Here is a 19,961-nt window from a genome sequence, read left to right as displayed (position 1 = left end):
AGACAAGCTTTCAGATAGTTATGCCCTGGTTGACATATTTTGAATTGTGTTAATTTGTGTTTGTACCTTTTTTGTGCCGCTATTTCTTTTACCTCATTTCAGTATTGAATGTGTGAGCTTCATGATCGTGTTGGTTACAATACACCATCGTGTTTTTTTGTGCTTCCTTGACTTCGCACGGAAAAAACTCTTCGATGTGACCATAGATATGGGCGTAAATGTGAGGAGGCAGACGCCATTTTGCGACTATCGACTAGCTCCTAAATCTCTCGTCCGCCCACTGCATTCCAAGCGAGTAACCCCAGTGACCGCTCATGCCAAATTGCCACTTTAATTTTCACACCTGAAGAGGCTTCACTTTCTCGCTCTTAAACCAGGCTATTCATCTCATCGTTTAAAGATTAAGTTCCGAAAGGGAAGTATTGATTCCTCACATGGCAATCACCTTAATCATGACACTTTGGGCGAGGAACTTTACCACCTGATCTAATATACAATGCAATATTCGCCTTATTTCTCGGGATTAGAGCAAATCCCATGGGTTCCATTTGCAGCGGCGATTTTACTCCGATCGATTCAGGTACATGCCTTGAGGAAACGCACTTAAAGAATTACACCAAGTCCATTTTCGAGAAAACCCGCATTCACCTTCTTAATAAGAGATGCTCGCCCACACTTAGACACAGTCTTAAACTCAGAAACCGTAGGCAAGTCTACCAAAACGACCTGAAAAGCCTCGGTAAAGCGACGATTTGATTTTTAAAGATGTTGCCATCATAATTCCTCCATTTCGGTTCCATTAAACGCTTGTCTACCACACACCTGCCATTTGGAGATAGGGAAAATGCGGAATAATAAATGCGCACGCTCGTATGGATGCGTTTGAAGGGATGCACGGGTCATTTATTAAACCTGTCTTATTGCATATGTACTGCCTATAAGGCGTGTCAAGGACGGGTGCACCTGTTCTACATGGTAAATATATTCCATGGCACATTCCATGGCTCCAAGGTGGAACAGCAGCTAGATTGTCCCCGTGTCATTTGCATTTTCCACACCTGTTGTACCTACATGACGAAATACACGTCTGTTCTAGCATGTTGTCTCTGAAAATAGACTAGAGATATCGTTAACAGTAATATTGCATAGTTGTATTATACAACTATATAGCTTGTATATGTATTTTTTCAACCTTTTGTCAAAATTTGAGACGTAATGATAAAAAGGACGTGTTCCATTGAGACCAATGTCAATGAGAAGTGGGATTACTACTTATGTGAATTGAGATGTTCATGATTAGCATAAATTTGCATAGCACATGGACGTGACTGCTATATCTAACATTAAAAATGGCTCACTGTGTTCTTCATACAGTGATGTTGAATACGTTACGACTTTCTGGGGAGTGAACTCCGCTAGAGAGATTGACTGACCGTTGACTACCGAATGTCTACTTGTGATACCTGCTAGTCTAAATGCATCGCTGAAACACAATGAAAAATGACAATAGCTCGCGCACAAACGGCGAACAAAAATTAGATTTTTGACTGCCAGGTAATCTATAGAACCCTGAAGGGACATGAATTTGTTCCGTACCAGATGAATTAACTATTGATTTCCTATCAATGCGCTTGCAGAGCTCGTTTACCGACCGGGTGACTTATAGCTCCGAGAAGCCAAAAGAGCGAGCAAGGAGGGAATGAAGAACGGCCGGATCAACGTCTCAATGTCACGGCTTTTGCCGAGAAAATGTGATGTGATATTGAACGAGCTGGTCTTTGATGAAGTCCGAGCGTTCCACCAGGACATTTGCCGTACCTTGTTCGCTCTCCAATTGCTGGCCTGTCGCCACGGCACGAATTCGGACTCGGAGAAATGAAGTGCCCCTTGTCCAATTCGTTCCGGATATCCCAAAGTTCACCAAAAGGACCTTTAGTGCATTTCCCGGTTGATCATAGCTGAAGAAATAGCCTTGTATGATTCAATAACTAGACATGACTTTGGTCTGATATCCAGGTAGCACATTTCTGATTATGAATATATATCAAGTGCGGTCACCTTCTATTGCGTAGCTGTACCTTGCAGGAGTAGATAGCTATGCGCTATAGTCGTATACTCCAGGAAGACATTAACTGACAAATTCCATTATTGAACGGCATCACAATTAAGAAATGCCTCAAATGGTAACTATCATTCGCTAACGGAGCATAATAGTACTACACTTCATCTCACACTCTGATAATAGGTACATTTCCCTCTCCAAGTTCTAAGTATATAATTGTGAGGAGAATGAGGGAAAGCAATCAATAGCCTTCGACATTGAAGCCTTAACTAGAGAACGCCATGGATTTTAGGCAACGAAAATTAACCCGTATCATCCTTTATAAGCGTGCTTTCTCGAATCAGGGGATTTCGGAAGCGTCGAAGGGGATCTGAACGCACCATTTGATTCTTGAAATGGATCCAGTGTGGCTTACCGAAAAGGAAACTACAAATGATACCAAGTCCAGTAGATATATCTACAGATTCTGAGATATTTTCTACTTACCAATAGGATTCTTGTAAGATTCCTGATAAAAGTTACCGAAGCTTTTATTAAAGATTTGTCAGTATTATAAGCACTATTGTCTTACGAGTATGACAAGATAGTCGTTCTTGGTTAGGCCATGGGTCCTATCATTGATTTGTTGAATGTCTCTAGCGCTTTCTGGCCTCAGAAAAGTGGTTAAGTACTCTCAGAATTAGTTTGAAGAAGCGATTTTCTCTATATCTAGTAAAATGGTGTATATTACAAGAAGTCCTGTTTTTTTGTCCGCCTGTTGGCTTGTTCTAAATTATGGTCCAATTTATATAATCAATACAGTACTTCACCAGCCAAAAATGGCTAAAGCAAAAAGTCCTTGGCCAGGTCAAAAAAATGCAGCAAAGGTCAAGGAACCGAGATATAAATCAAACGGTCGCAGACAGGGCAGATTGTGAAAAATCTTTCTCGTGCATTTTGTCGAATAGATCAAGCCAGGGGTTCTCGCTAGGTCTTCACTGACGAACAAAACGTGCCAAAAAAGATGTCAACAAAATGCAACACAAACTCTGACAAGGCCCGAGAGAGCAACCTTAGCTTGAAATCAACGACCGTGGCTCTACACAGGGCTCAAGAAAAAGATGTCCATAAGGTTGGAATGTGCAGACACTTAACGTCAGTTTAATGTGGGAATTTGCTTTTTATGAACTAGTGTGAGCGGAATATTTATCACAGCACTTCATTTTTAGACACAAAACTTAACTTTCTCCTCTCGAAGGACGGTTTAACACCAAATACAACAGCAACTCTGACGAGGCCCTAGTTTTGAAATCAACAACCGTGGCTCTACGGGGTTCAAGAGAAGTATCTCCATTAGGTTGGAAGGTGCAAACACTCAACGACAGTTTACTTCGAAAACGTGCTTTTCATGAACTAGTGTGGGCGGAATCAGTCTATCACAGCACTTCATTTGTGGACTCAAAACTTACTTTATCCTCTCGAAGGATTGCTTAACACCAAATACAGCACCAACTCTGACGAGGCTCTAGAGGGTGACCTTGTTTTGAAATCAACAACCGTGGCTCTACGGGGTTCAAGAGAAGTATCTCCATTAGGTTGGAAGGTGCAGCCACTCAGCGACAATTTACTGCAAGAACGTGCTTGTTCATGAACTAGTGTGGGCGGAATATCTAACACTGCATTTTATTTGTGGACTCGAAACTTACTTTTTCGTCTCGAACAATTGTTCAACATGTTGACTGTATAACGGTGCACTTTTGTCCCTGCCCATATTTTGTCATATCCAATTTTGGGCAGCTAAGCAGTACCAATAGTCTAATAACCGCCTGGACCGGGAAAGTGCTCACTTAAGATTGTTGTTCCGACTTTGGGCCATTATATCCGAGAGAGGTCGTATGTTTCCTCCCAAGTGAGCGATGTATGTTGATGAATGTCTCCTCTGATTATTTTCAAACCCAGCGGTATATCGCCTGCCCTTTGCCAACACTAAGGATGCGTCCTGGCGTAATCCACGATGTCAAATCGTTCTCAGGATACCAATGAGGCCCATAGCTGCCTGCAGACATATAGGGGCTGAGAGACACCTTAAATGGAAGCGAAAGTAAGATAGTCTGTCAAGTTCCCTTTACAGTAGCCAAGTCATCGATCTTAAAGCCGTTTCTCGTGTACCGCATCTATCTTGTCATAGTCCGTATAACGGCCTATGTTGCAGAATGCCTTCAAGTTGATAAATGATATGACGGCAGTACGTTTCCTCCCACTGCTGATGCAAACTCCCTTCGGCTGTATCGATTCGTTTTTTAATGGTGAAAAACGACATTAGGGTGTAATTGGCGGGATAGCACACAGGAGTTTTACAAAGGAAAATTGTTAGAATCAGTCAATCGACGGTGACTGCACCTTGCGAACCTCCAGAGCTTATAGAAGACGTCCGTGGGATTGGCAGGATCGATTCTCTCAAACGGCCTTCTGACGCCGTCTCTTGGTAATGATAGTGCATTGATGAACTTGGAGTAGAGGACACGAACCCCGCGTTCAATACAAGCACACCTGTCTTGTTATGCGTGACAGAGGAGTGACATTTGTTCTGTGAGGACGGTACTAGAATGACCGATGCAATAGCCTGGTTCGCTTTGCATACGGTAGGTCGTGAGTTCGATTCCAGGCCGAGTCATACCAAAGACTTTAAAAACGGTACATAACTGCTTTCTCTGCTTGACAAGTTTTGGAAAGAGGATGGTTGTTGAACACACACCACTATCAGTGGCTAGCCCCCAGTTGTAGTGATTGCACAAAGTTGTGTGGCCCAAGAGCTACTGAAAGATGGGTGCCGCCCTACGCAGCACCTGGTGCGGGAAGGACTTTAACTTAACTATAGGCAATGTTTATTTGATTATATCGATGACATCCGCCCACGCATCAATTTTCGTCCGTTTCCAAATTAAAAATTAAAAATTGGCCATACTGTAAATAGTACAAGGAGCTAGCTAGCTGCAAAATGAAAAAAAAAATGCTGTAAATTGCAAAAGATATCTCGGAAACGGATACTGATACCGTAGAATACCAAAGTCGATTCCAAAATCAAAGAAGAAGATGTGAGATAACAAAGATGAAGAATCGGTATACCATACTCTGTGTGTTTAGTTTTGTTCAACCTTCCTGACCATGTAGATTTCATAATTGTAGGCAACTTTATTTTTTGCAATTTTTTTCATTCACACGCTCGCATAAATTTTGGGGTTCCCAGAGGATGACATCCATATTATTAAATCAACATGGCCTAACTTAACTTAAACCGGAATGAACACGCCACAAACTTGTACTCAACTGCGTTCTAATTGCGAGACAAGCCTTTTAAATTCCTTTAGCAGATTGTGTCGAAAGGTCAGTAATGAAAAGGGCTGCGTTCGCTTCGGGAGTACAACCTATTGCCCTTTGTAACCTTAGAAAAGAGGCGCAAACTTGGTTAACATCACACGAATCCGCATGGGGAATCAACGGTGAAGATGAGCATATCACGTACTGGTTCTAAGGGACATAAAATGAATGTACTGTAGGTATCCATGTACTATATTTCTAACTTTTTAAAAAGCTTTTCAGCACAGATATCACTAACTCTTTTTCGAGTATTAGTATCACTAACATGGTAATGGAGTGGAATTGCCAAAACCGTTCTGCTCATCCAAGCAAGGGAGTACGTGTGCATCCTTTGATCACGGTTGAGCTTTAAGACCAAGAACGGTGTATCAGACTGATTTTTTAAAGGGTGTTAAGCTTACTCACTCTCTACGTGGTATACAGATTTCTCTATTGCCTTCTGGGGATGCTGCACATCAAGAGAACGGAATCATGAAATTAATACGTATTCCGGACGTCTCTCGGTACTCATATTTAGTGAAAGATTGATAACAGTTGACGCCCCGCCATGGATTAATTCAGATTTATCTGATCTGGTTTGATCGACCCTTACCCCCTCCAGCCGATGCCTTCCATGCCCTAACGTCACCCCACCATTAGTCCAATGTTCAGTGTCCAATTATATGGTTACTGATTGGTTATTACTGTGGGCTTGCTCCAGAGGCCACGGATTGTTGAGTCAAGAATACCCTGCTAATTGGTTAGTTGGTTGATTGGATTATAATCAAGAGAAGGCTTTTGTTAAAGATTGTGGTTGTGATGGGGATGTCTAATGTTGGCTTGACCTGATAAAAGCGGCTCTGCACTTTCGTGTACGTGTGGAGACGAATCTAAAAAGATACTCTTAAGTCTCATGAGAACAAGAAGAACTTTATTGAGCGACAATTATAACAGGTACAATGTATGGCAACTTGTACATACGTGACAGTTGAACTATTGCTAAAATCTAGCAATTTTCAAGAACTGATCTAAGTCATTAATAACAGTAGAGGGAATCTAGCTATGCATGCTAATATTCTCGAACAGTATGTTCATAACAATATGCATCAGGAATGTCAGGAATGTATGAAGTTGTCAAATTTTTGCATGGAGTTGTAAGTGCAATTGAAAGATGCCGAAAAATTCATATGGAAGTCTAAGGGTTATCCAAAGACTGCCATGTTGAACCTTGTAGTTATTATTTTCATGTCATTGGCTCTTATGTTGGTCAAAAGTTGTTGTTTTTTCCTTTAGACAGAGACAATGACCATCTGATCTGGCACTGCACTCAACTTAGTAACTTATTTTAACAGAGCCACATCAAAGAATAATGAGCTTGATAAAGTTAAGAGTAATGATAACAATATTAATGATATTATGGAACAACAACGTTATGCGCCAACCATCATATCCCCCTAAGTCATGGAATAATGTGACTTCTTTATATATATAATTACCTGCCCGACGGACGTGTGCATTAGTCAAACAGAGCCAGAAGCGCTTTGTGCCATCAATGTAAACTTTAGGTCATGCATTACAGAATTAAGTATGATAAACTGAAACGAACTTAAATGTCCTTGTCCTTCTCACATAATGTATTTCATGAATGCTAAGGTCGTCAGACGTTTCATTTTTAACTATAGATAGGACATGTACGCACAATCATCCGTTGTGCAATGAGCCCATAGGGGGAAATTTATCACTTGCAAGAGAGGATTGCCTTTCTACAACGACTGGCAGAGCCACCAAATCTTTGCCGGAGTCGTCTTATCCTCAGTCTAATATTATAAGATTATAGTATGCCGTCTGCAGTATAGCAACTTCTCAACGTGTTCCTCTCACACTATGCATTTCATGAATGCCAAGGTCTTCGTGGTTTTATTTCTAACTATAGAACATGTACACGTAATCATTCGGTATGCAAAGAGCCCATAGGGGTAAATCTATCACTTGCTAGAGAAGATTGTATTTCTACAACGACGGGCAGAGCCACCAAATCTTTCCCGAGGTAGGCTTATCCTCAGTCGGAGATTATAAGATTATAGCATACCGTCTGCAGTACTATAACTTGTTTGGTTCTCTCTTTCCATTGGCTAGCCCTTGATAAATTTATGCGCAACTTTAACGAGGCACAAGGCCAAAGTCGTGAAACTGCTAGAGGGGAAAACATTGCCTGTGACGTCATGGTAGGAAAAATTCGATACTTTGTAATCATGTAAGCCAGGCTAAGCGGTCACGTGATTTGCAGGGTCGCCCTCTAGTCGTGAACAAACTGTGAACAGCAGTGCACTAGACTCCCTCTCTCACGGGCCAAAAGTTGCTAATGCAGTATAGCCTTAGATAGTTTTTGACTTATTTATTCCATGTGTTTACAAATAGATAAGACCATCTGAATTCTTAAGGAATGCTGAGAGACAAGATAAGGCAGACAGATAGTGCGAAGAGCTGACACATCTTGAAAGACCCATCTAGCAGCATCATTGATTGACCTGTCAGACATCTGGTGAAGATTCTTTATTTGATATATAAGGAATCAGCAGTTTAGGCGATTAAAAGGGACACACACTAGGTAAGACAGGGATAGAGAGGAGAGGATGGGAGTGTGGAATATAAATATAGATCGTTCCTCGGCCACGGCAAGTCTTGTGTGTCTGTGCTCACTTCATCCCGAAGTCCTGGATCTATGTCTCTTTTTTCAACACTGACTTGTCCCTCTTCTACAGATGCTTTCATGGAAGATGCTTTCAATGGCCTCACATTGCCTGTGCCACCACTGAGAGAATTTCAGCGTAATGCTAGATTCTCTTCTCGCTCACATCACTACACTGTCCAAATAACTGTCTCAAAGTCTGCCTACAGCAATAGCTTATTTCCCCGGATTGCTAAAATTTTGAACTCCCTTCCTTGCTGGGGAGTGCTTCCCACACAAATACAGCCCGCAAGGCTTCAAAACCAATGTACACCGCTATTTCCTTTAGTTCAGAGCCTTTATGTGGCCGACACTTGCCTTACATTGAGAAATACCGTTAAATAAATGTAAAACAAAGCTTGCAATGTAGAGGTAATGAGAAAACCAGCAAATGAAGTATGCTTATACTCAAAAACATATCAATCAAAACAACTAATAATGTTGCCTAAGCTACACATGCCTGATTTCATCTGCGATATCTGCGTGCACATTGATTTTGGCCCCCTACCAAAAGAAAACGTAGCACCAACCTTTTCAAACAACTCAGTTCTTTACGATACATAATATGGGCATAGATCATCCCATTGTCCAATAGAAAGTACTGATACCGACACAGTGACGAAAAAGAATAAAAGCGGTATGAAAACTGCCTTCGCCAAGAAGGTTATGTTTTCGGGAACCTCTCTCTCCCTAGGTGGATTGTCTTGATATTTGGTATGATGGTAAGTCTTGATGAGACCTAAAAGTTGCAAAATGATTAAATTTTGAGCCCCCTAGTGGCTTCCTATGGTACTGCAGCGGAATTTCCAATTTCTATATCTCCTGTTCTGAAAACGCTATGGTCATGATTTTTTAGTCATGGATAGGTCTTCGGAAGGAAAGCAAGTCGTGTAGGTTTAGGCCATCTGGCGAATTTGTTGGAACTGCACAAGACGATATTGTTTCATCCTTTTTTCATTTCATTGATTAGGGTGTGGCACACATGATGATAACAAACCATGCCGCTAAATATTATGAGCAGGTGATACATACAACGACATGCACGTCATGGTAATGATTGAAACCTTTTATAGGCAAAAGACACGTTCACTGGGACTTGGGGCGTAAAATTAGAATTTGATAGTGTTCACAAAACCTCATCCGTTTTTCCGATTGGCCAAAAAATCATGTCTTAATTTCCTGGTAAATGCCTTCTGACAGAAAATACTGACAAAAATACAAAGGGGGAAACAATATTATCAAACTACGCGCCTTAACACATGAGAAACTTTTCCAGTCAATGTATACAGCAAAGGTTTTGTGTCATTCCAGTGGGCCCATAAGTTTCCCATTGTACTATCTATACTTCTTATGCAGTTGCTCCTATTTAAGCTTGTTAGATAGAGCCAGATTCTAATGCTGGAACAGATGGAAAGATGTAGCCACAGGACACGTCCTTATCCCTTCTGGCAGTAAATAACTATCAGCATTATTGCAAACTGAACCCTTAGGATTAATAATGTATTTATCTTTGGCAACTGTGGCGCCGTTGCTGTCTTCACATGGGGTAGCATTGTCTCTCCATACCGTAAAATATGGGCGACACCATATTTCTATGAGAAAGAGTTACATACAAGGAGTGTAGAGGGACCAATCGTGTTGGCTTTCCATTAAATCATCGTATCAAGACTTCCATTAAAATCACGGCTGTTAATCCGTACGCTGTTGTAATCGTCAGTGCGTGTGGAAGGGATGTGCCTTCGGGTGCAACTTTATAGACAACCGTAGTTAAATCATAGTGTCTTTCATCCGATAACAGTCCGCAGACTTAAAACGGTGATGAAAAACATCTGTTTTTACATAAGCTGGCTAGATTCTTATTAGAAGCCAAGAACGGAAGGTCGATACACCCTTCTTTAAAGTAAAATGATTTAATCGCACGTTGTCGTCCGCGTGTTTGGTGTAATTCCAATACTCAGGCAGCCCCTATTGCTCCTTGACATGTAGGTTTATGCGGGCTATTTATTATGACATTTCTATGATCGATAGTGGTTAAGGAAGGGGGAATGAGGTCCGACAAACTACCGCTCAGGGCAGCGGCCTGTTAAGTCCCTCTTTGCGCGAGAAGATCAAAGGATCTGCTGCGCCTAATAGCAACCTACTCAAACTTCAAAACCGTCCCAAGTTGTAATTTAGACAAACTGTCGGGGCATCACGGAAAGGGGGCGAAAACTGTGCGGAATGTCAGGCCACCTTTTTGTCCCAAATTTTGATGAATGATGACATATTTGAGACACATACTTATATGTGTGGCTTGATTGTTTCATACACATTCAAAGCACATGCAACTCGTATGGGGGAATAATTATCTATCAATTACAGTAAACATAGTGTAACATTCGTCACTCTGTGTCTGATCAGTTGATAAGACTGTAATTTACAAAGATTAGCGTTCGAATTTTGTTGACTGGGAAATCTTCCCGTGACTTCGTCTGCCTACTGATTATGAGAATAAATTACGAACAACTGATTGAATAGTGAAATTCGTTTGCAAATGGAGCCAGCCGATTGGCGGTAGGACGGCCCCACACTCCAGCCAGCTCTGAGCGTTGGGAGCGTGTCCACCGTACCGGACTGAATCGATCTAACGTGCGGAAGAGTTGCAGATAAATCACACGGGCGCTCCTCGTTGGCCTCTGGGCGATGTCGGAATTCCTGAGATGGTATTTTCATCCACTACTGACACCGGTCCCGTCAGCAAGGGGAGCTTAGCTGAGGCATGACGGCTGCCTAGCGTGACCTGTAGCTGGCTGACGACATCACAATCTCCCGAAAGGTTGTAGAATAGATCCGTGTATACCAAGAGGTAACGCCGTACGATACGGGGAGAGCAACGAAGAGCGAAAGATCATCGAGTTCAGCAACGCGCCTAACAACTTAATATCATCCAGGATCGTGTAGCGGAACGTTCAGGTATATCTAACCTTGTATCAGGACGGGAATTCACCTTGACTTTAACCGTAATTGGTAAATGCATCTCCTTCTTTATTCCCGGTGGTTCGTTGTTATTCTTCAGATGGATCCATACACATATCAGGTTCTTTATTAATCAAATGTGTGACATTGTCGCGGGGAAATCGGCTAGTTGACGGCTATTTCCCTTGGTAGTACCAGTTGATTAATTGAGGTTCCTTTAACCATTTTATTCGTAGAATTTCACGTTGTATCTTGTCTTTGGTGATTGATCGGAATTGGTTCCAACCGTACGACTAACGTCGGTGCTAGTGTAAGAGGAAGGAACCTAAGACGACGCTGTTGTATGTAGTTATTGGGAAACGTTTTAGGTTAGGTTGTTTTCCGCCATTGCTGATATTACCGGTATATCAGTGACGCTAAAAGGGGAACATTTCCGTCACTGAAAATTGGTGTCATCACACCCGACACCCCATTAGAAAGACTGACTGCTCAATCTAACACATTGATATCAGTTTTGCGTATTTTCCTTGGCATGGAGAATTACTTATAACTGCTGTCTTTTTCGTACCATTATCTCAAATTTCCACACAATTTTCGACTTTGCATGAGGTGCATTTTAGGTCTATCTCTTGGTGAATTGTTTCTGTAACTGCTGTCGTTACATCCCTTACCTGCAACTATCCAAATTCTGTACTTTGTATGAGGAACGCGGCGTTGCTTTTTTTGTAGAAGCAGCAGCTTGTGTCTTTTGGACCGTTGCCCACAAACTCTTCGAGCGAAATTCGTCCATGCCTTGCGGCAACACGCGTAACTCCATGACCGCGAAATACTTTAATCCCCTCTTTGCTTTCCAGCAAGTAAATTAGCTTATTTCTAACCCAAAGTTTGAAGGCTTTCAATCATTAAACTTTTTCTCTGACAGCACTAGCTAGTTGTCTTTGTTCATGAATATCTAGTTTTGTAGTTCATGGTTGCTGCAGTTTGAAATTCTAGATAAGCTCGAAAAACGAATGTCTGCCGAGAGAATAATAACTCTTCGCTAAATATGCGTTTAGATATTGATGAGAAGACCAAAAAATCAACTTTTTTTGCAATACTAGTTGTCTTTGGCCGTCATGAATATCTAGTTTTGTAGTTCATGGTTGCTGCAGTTTGAAATTCTAGATAAGCTCGGCAACAAATATCTGTCGAGAGAATAATAACTCTTCGCTAAATATGCAATAGATATTGATGAGAAGCCCCAAAAATCAACTTTTTTGACAATACTAGTTGTCTTTGCCCGTCATGAATATCTAGTTTTGTAGTTGACGGTTGCTACAGTTTGAAATTCTAGATAAGCTTGAAAACGAATGTCTGCCGAGAGAATTATAACTCTTCGCTAAATATGCAATAGATATTGATGAGAAGCCGAAAAAGTCACTGATACCATCACTAGCCCTAATTGACTCCAAGTCTGGGACTGCAGGAGGATGATTTTGAGCTCGCCACACAAATTGGTACTTTGTATGCATGAAAAGTGAAACGAGACGTAATATTCACCCTCATCATACTGAAACCGTCAAGTTTGTACAGCTTTCAGTATGATGATATATGCTTCCAGCAGTATATATTCAACCGTCTAAACTAATGAAAACATGGCTTGCGCTAAGATACTATTTGTAGGTATCCGTATCTTAAACATTAAGACTGCGCAGCTGACTAACAGTACAGAAAACCAGGAATATTTCCGAATCAATGGCCATGAAATTTTCCCTTCTTTTAGTGGAAAACTTTGTTAGTAAGCAATACTACGCATACATATTTCACACCACAACAGTGTAGGTATGTCTGTAACTTATTTATTTATTTATTTATTTATTAATCTTTAGGGTGGTCCTTTCAGTTAACTATGTAACTGATTTCCAAGGGAGCCCTTACATTATACATTAACTTATACCACCTAACTTCAAGGCAGGTTGCCAAGAATTCTTCCTAAGACAAATGCCATTTGAAAACTTCTTCGTCTTGCGTCAGGTTTAAGTTGTTGGAGCTGTAGCAAGAAAATCCTATTCCTAATAGTTCACTGTTCAAACATTATGTTGGCCCAAGTGATTAGAGTATAAATGTACATATTTGCCTGCCTACAAATACAAGGTATATACAATTATACATCATAGCCAACTCTCAAACCCAGGAAACAAACTTAAGGATCAACTGCGTACCAAACGGTGAAAGAGAAAAGAAATAAGTGGTACTTTATTTTGTACACGTACTCTGTAATACACTGATAACTGCAAAAGGAAGATCCGATGAAGTTGTTTTCCTTAAAACCAAAGACTGACAGATGTATTGCCGGGGCACATGACGTGTGAAACAGCGAGGTATATTTGTTGAGATCATATTCGTAAATCTCTAAGTGTGATTGTGCACTGTAATGCCTTGATTGTGCACCATACGTACTCATGTATGCCACTGTGAGACTAATATATATGTGTGCACGTTATTACTTGAACATACTTTTCTCGAAGAATAAATGCAGTCGCCCTGCAAATAGCGCCCCCAGGAAATACAGTCACCCGCCTCCACCTCCGTTTAGGGAGCCCCCGAGTGTGTCGAATCGTTTGTGGCAACGCAATTAGTTCTATTGACAAAATGATCGAGCGTACTTAAGGGATTGAAATGTAAGTACCGTCTTGCACAAATGTCTCTCAATGCGTCAGCTCTCTTTAAGGCCACTGTCCACACTTACTGTCAAAGTAAAACGGAGCATGTCGTCTGGTAAAATCCATGGCTTATTCGTGGAATGAATATTCCAGTTTCACTCTTTCTACCCCTAAACCGCCTATTGTAACCTTCGTGGAAAATGGAGGTATTGTTTTTGGTCTGCCTGTTTTTGTTTCAGAATATTTGTGGTCAGCATAACTTTAGAGCCCCTGAATGGATTGTACAGCTATGTGGTATGTGGGTAGCTGTTGGAAAGACGAAGGTATTTTATTGTAAAGTCGATCTTGAGCCCCCTGGTGTGTGACTTTGGTACTGCAGTAGAACCTCCGGTTCTTGTTTATTTTTTTTCTGGACATGCTGTGGTCTTGTGTTGCATGCAATTGTTCTCTGGTGCAGTAACAGATTTTGTGTGCAGTTTTCATATAGTTTTAAGTAGTTGAGCTGCATTGTCAAGACAACTAGCATACCAAGGAGGTTCAAGTAAGCTGAAGCAGCATCGGTTACTAGTATTTTTCACAGTGTGGTACATATCTGTATTACAGTCAGTCTACAAGACTTAGGTCGGGAAGAGCCAATCTGGTGACATACAAACACCGCATATTGCCATAGTGTAGTATTGTTATAGGAAGTTTATCTACTTTACTTTATTGCGTTGAAACGTATTTCTACTGATTTGAACGCTCTATTAAAAATGTTCATCATCATTTGTATTGCTTTTGGAGCAAGTCTTCCCCCATTGCACCGTAAACAATCTCAAAAGGCAGTATAGGCTGCATTTTACAACATTTGCAATCACTGGTCTTTATGTAGAAATGAATTCAGGCTGTCTCCGAATGTGTTTTATAAATAACATTTATTGTTTCCAGCTACCGCAGGCCAGAGGGACAATGGATAAAGGTCACTTGCAAATGACGTTTTTACAACCTGATCATATAACGGTTATAGCTTCTATATGCCCAGTCTGCATAGGATTTGAACATTACAGTAGAATGTTACGGTTGTAGACTAGTTGTCAAGTGTCATCGGTCGTTGTCAGTTTATGCGATATATATTCTGAATTCGTTCTCAGCACTGCTTGTGGAGGAATAAGTTCTGTTTCTTGCTCACTACCTCTAATGAATTATACTTTGCTTTAGGGTGTGAATATCCTTGATAGCATGATATGTACGTAAAGCAAAATGTATTCCGTAATGCTTATGGAATCTTCACCCGCGTGAAGACTGAGGTATTGTTTTCGGTGTGTCAGTTTGTTTGTGCCGCTGTGTGTCCGTAGTTATTTGAATACAGTGGAGAGGCTGGAGTTGAGGGGGAAGATGGTGTAACAAGAGACTGGCAGGATTGGAAGGTTGACGTTGTCCTTTGTCAAATTTGGTCCCGGAGGCTGGTAGGAAGTGATTGGTATTGTTAATGACGTCAGTAACCCAGAATTACATGTGCACGAGGGTGGAACATGTTTTGTGTGTAATAGACATGTATTATATCGGCATACTTTATTAGGTATTACGTATGTAAGAGATTTGCCCGTCTGGTTTTGGTGCATCCGTCTGTTTGTGTTTCCACCCTTATTACATGCTAATCACGTCATAGACACTGACAGGAAGTTAGGTCAAAGGCCCCAGAAAGGTCCCAGTTATAAAATGTTATCTCATTTTGTGTCTTTAATTTCCTGCTATATGAATGCTTGTTGGCTTATGGGATCCAGTGGGAAAATTCATAGACAGCGTCAACGAGAAATATACAATTATGAACAAAACAAGAAGTTAAAAAAATATGTCACGGAGGTATAGGATTTTCGATTTCTTGTTAAAAGTTGTTGAGACGATACCCCACCGAGACGATACGACGTGAATATGGCAGTTGCGGATAAGGGGTTTTGAGGGAGGTTGTAATAAAGATCACCCGCTATACAATATTGGACTTTGGAAATACCTGCTAAGAGCTAACCTACCATTACCGCGCTGGCCCCGAAGGCAAAGTGATAACCTGTGTTATTACAGCGGGTTCTGCCAGATGCCACCCCTGTTGAAACATCCTTCATATGCACGATGGCGTGCAACTCAACTCAACTCCTGGACTAGTAATGACAAAGCCAATGGGTAGCAGGGACCATGGCTGTATAGAAACGTCACAATCTATTTCTGTATCTATATAGCCGGTATAACCGCCGCTCGGAGTAACACACCAGCTTCGCAGGCATCCTTCATATGCACGATGGCGTGCAACTCAACTCAACTCCTGGACTAGTAATGACAAAGCCAATGGGTAGCAGGGACCATGGCTATATAGAAACGTCACAATCTGTTTCTGTATCTATATAACCGGTATAACCGCCGTTCGGAGTAACACACCAGCTTCGCAGGCATCCTTCATATATATGGCGTGCAACTCAACTCAACTCAACTCATGTAGTGTAAGGACAAAGCCAATGGGTAGCAGGGACCATGGCTATATAGAAACGTCACAATCTGTTTCTGTATCTATATAGCCGGTATAACCGCCGTTCGGAGTAACACACCAGCTTCGCAGGCAGGCAGGTACGGCATGTACATTTAACTGTAGGTGTTGTTTAAATGATGCTCCTACTAGCAGTACTAGTTGGTAATGAGTTCCACTATACGACAGTTCTAGAGAAAAATGAACTTTTGAACACCTCGATTTTGGGTTGATAGCTCTGTTACTTGACGGCATGACTATTACGTGTTTTTTCTGAGCTGTTATTCTGTACTTAGTAGTCAGTAAGTCCACCAAGTCTTTGGTACATTATGCAGATCTGTTTTCATATTGGTGACACTAGTACCCCTGTCACAGTTACCCGTGCAGAATCTGTCAGCTTTCTATAGATTGAAAACGATGATCTATCAGTACAGCGTCTTCTTCTGAACGAGAAAACAAGCATATACACTTTATCTATATGCCACTTGTAATCTGCCAAAAGTACGAATCGTTGTGGCAAAAAAAGGAAAAAGGAGGGAAATAATTTTTGAACACGTCAATTCTGAGCCGGTAGTATATATACTTAGTAGTCGGTACATCCACCAGATTATTTGCCATTTTGTACATCATGCATAGTCTGGACATTTTCCTTCTGTCTTCAAGTGACAGCCACTGTAGATGCGTTTTCATTTGGAGGACACTAGTACCCATGTCACAGTTCTTTGTGCAGAATCTGTCAGCTTTCTGTCGATTGAAAATGATAAGCTGTCAGTACAGCATTGTCCTTCTAACCCAGAAAATAAGCACACATCATCTATATGCCTCTTGTAATCCGCAAAAAGTACGAATCGTTGCGGCGAAAATTGGTAAAGTAATTCCATTTTCGAGGCGTGGCGTTGAGAAGGTCATGCCAACGACCTATACTCCTCAACTTGACCTGCTCCGATAGATTTTTTGAAACGTTGTAAGCCCCAGGATCAAGCAGAAGAACCCCAATCAATACATGACGATATTGGGTAGAAACCACGGAGATGACTGTTATTTACAAATCTGCCCTTTTGAAAAAGACCTTGGCATCATTTTAAAACTTTTTTCATTGCATTTTGAAAAAATAGTCCATAACTGAAACAAAGACAAAAAGGATTGATACATTTAAGGGTAAACCAAAATTTCAAAAGGATCTTATAGATATTACAATGGAAAAGACATAATACGTAAAAGAATAAATGAACTAAGATATTGATATAATTCGTAACATTATCCATAATATGAAAACCATGGAAAAAAATAAATTACAAATCAATTGACAGGATTAATCTCAACAAAAGTACAGAAAATAACCAAAATCAATAGGTCAGAATAATCTAGCCAGAATTACAAGCGCAACAAAACAGAAACCATGGGGCTAGAGAAGATGAAAAGAAGGTAAATAGTTTAACTCGGTCATCCAATCACTTTGAATTCACGCAGGTGCATAGCAATAATCACACCGACTTCTTCAAACATCCAAGCGATATACATTTTACAACACGTATTCTATGTACTATAAAAAGGGTGTTATCCGTGCACGTGCGGTTTTGGCTGAACTACAAATTAAGCTGACCGACCCTGCCGACTTAGATAAGTCGTTTTCATTCCAATTACGATCTCTTTATGGGGAAAGTCTCGGTCTCATTACCGTATCGCGGATAAAAAGGTATTTAGCTGACCCCTACATGTCAACGCTTTTATATCATAAACGTTAGATTGATACATCAAAACCTTTCGTAGTTCTAATCCCGATTAGATCTACAGCGGAATTGATTTTTCACTTAGCTGCATTGTGAACCTGCCGATACCTGCGTGGCTATTTTTTACTTAAGCGGTTTTTTTATTGGGAAACGTCCTTTGCAACCTTCAGGAAATTGTGATAAGATTCAAGGTACTTAATTTGAAACGGTTACAGTTGTCTAGAGCCTACCAATGAAGGAGTTTTGATATCAACACCTACAATGTGGTGCAAATAGTAAAAAGCTTCCTTAGTTTTTTGGGTTGTGTTTTTTAATTGGGATACGTCCTTTGCAACCTTCAGGAAACGGTGATAATATTTACTAAAATGGTTACAGTTGTCTAGAGCCTACCAATGAAGGAGATTTGATATCAATGCCAACAATGTAATGCAAATAGTAAAAGGCTTGTTCAGTTTTTCGGGTCGTTTTTTTATTGAGAAACGTCCTTTGCAACCTTCATGAAATGGTGATAAGATTCAAAGTTCTTAATTTGAAACGGTTACAGTTGTCTAGAGCCCACCAACGATGTAGTTTTGATATCATAACCTCCAATGTGATGGAAATAGTAAACGGCTTGCCTAGTGTGGCGTTCAATAAAGTAATAGAATGCGCCGACGTAAAGGCACTAACGTGTTCCGTTGCATTACATCCACAGGAAGCTCGCGAGGCAGCTTGCAACTACGGCTGACATCTAGCTGTGCAGTAACATCGGTAGCAGCAACAAGCCATTTCCGCCTGTTGTTGTTGATCTAACGGAGGACCAAGCCAACGTAAAGCTACAGATAGTAACAACGAATACAACAAGCTATTGCCAGCTGGCGCTGTTGATCTAACGGACGACCGAACCAACGTAGACCTACATATAGTAACAACGTCTACAACAAGCCATTGCCGCCTGATGTTGTTGATCTAACGGAGAGAACCAAGCTAACGTAGACCTACAGATAGTAACAACGACTACAACAGGCCATTGCCGCCTGATGTTGTTGATCTAACGGACTACCAAGCCAATGTTTAGACCTACAGACGGTCACAAGATGAGGACGTTTTGCATCAAGACATTTGGCGTGCTAGTCACTTTTCTAATAACACAAGAAGAGGCGCTTCCACAGAATGGGTTACCGACAGTGGAGACAACCTACGGTCAGATCGTTGGTAAGAGAGTGACTCTCTCAAACCCTCGGTTAAAACCGGTGATACAGTACTTAGGGATACCGTACGCACGGCCACCGGTGGGTGAGCTAAGGTTTCGTCCGCCTCTGAGACCGAAGGCGTGGCCGGGAGTGTACAACTGCACGACGTTCGGACCGGTGTGTCCACAGGCGAACCTACAGAAGAAAGCCGGGTATCTCTCGCCGCTACCAGAGAGAGCCAGAGCGATGTTAAAGCCATTCCAGGACAAAATGGACGAAGACTGTCTGTATTTGAATGTATATCACCCCGAGGATAGAGGTAAGTTCTTCTTTCTTTTACCATAGTACTACATGCACCATACACATTTTCTATAATTTTTTTTATCAAATAAAGTATGAACTATGGCAATGACCCTTGAAACCCACCCCTTGTCATAGAATGTCTAGATTAGGTATTTTGCCATAGGTTTATCTGCATAACCCGATTAACGCATTTTATATAAACGATGATTACTACAAGTTTTTTTTTTCAAGATGACCATAGAAAAATGGTGATTTATTTTTGTTCTCATTGATATTTTGTCTTTACTTCGTGATAATAGACCTTAAGCAGATTCCATACCCAAATTTGGCCTTGGGCTCATAGATCAGTGCTAATTTTACATTGTTACATGCGAAACCAGTTTCCTCACACTTGGGCGCTTCACTATTATGCAGTATTTCCAACATATATATATATATCGCCCACGTTGAGAAAGCATAAAGCGAAACCCTGTACAATTTCACCGTCTAGTGATCATTTTGCACAGCTTCATAGAGATTCTCTACCAAACGACAGGTAC

General features: G+C 41.0%; 1 protein-coding gene across 2 annotated transcripts in view; it reads left to right on the top strand.

The window, feature by feature from the left end:
• Positions 1 to 19,961, top strand: part of LOC136423601 (neuroligin-4, X-linked-like) — a 49,276-nt gene that overhangs the window by 10,789 nt on the left and 18,526 nt on the right. Inside the window, exons 1-2 of one of the 2 annotated variants that reach the window (XM_066411828.1) lie at positions 10,733 to 11,078; positions 18,642 to 19,438. In XM_066411828.1, coding sequence (XP_066267925.1) covers positions 18,997 to 19,438 — 442 coding nt within the window. In that variant the 5' untranslated portion in view covers positions 10,733 to 11,078; positions 18,642 to 18,996. Of the gene's footprint in view, positions 1 to 10,732; positions 11,079 to 18,641; positions 19,439 to 19,961 lie in introns of those variants that run through there. The other variant, XM_066411829.1, reaches the window with a different exon arrangement.

This window comes from Branchiostoma lanceolatum, chromosome 17 (genome assembly GCF_035083965.1).
Source record: "Branchiostoma lanceolatum isolate klBraLanc5 chromosome 17, klBraLanc5.hap2, whole genome shotgun sequence".
NCBI classification, from domain to species: Eukaryota; Metazoa; Chordata; class Leptocardii; order Amphioxiformes; family Branchiostomatidae; genus Branchiostoma; species Branchiostoma lanceolatum.
Note: the sequence above shows the minus strand (reverse complement) of the source record. Positions and strands in the feature narration are given on the sequence as shown.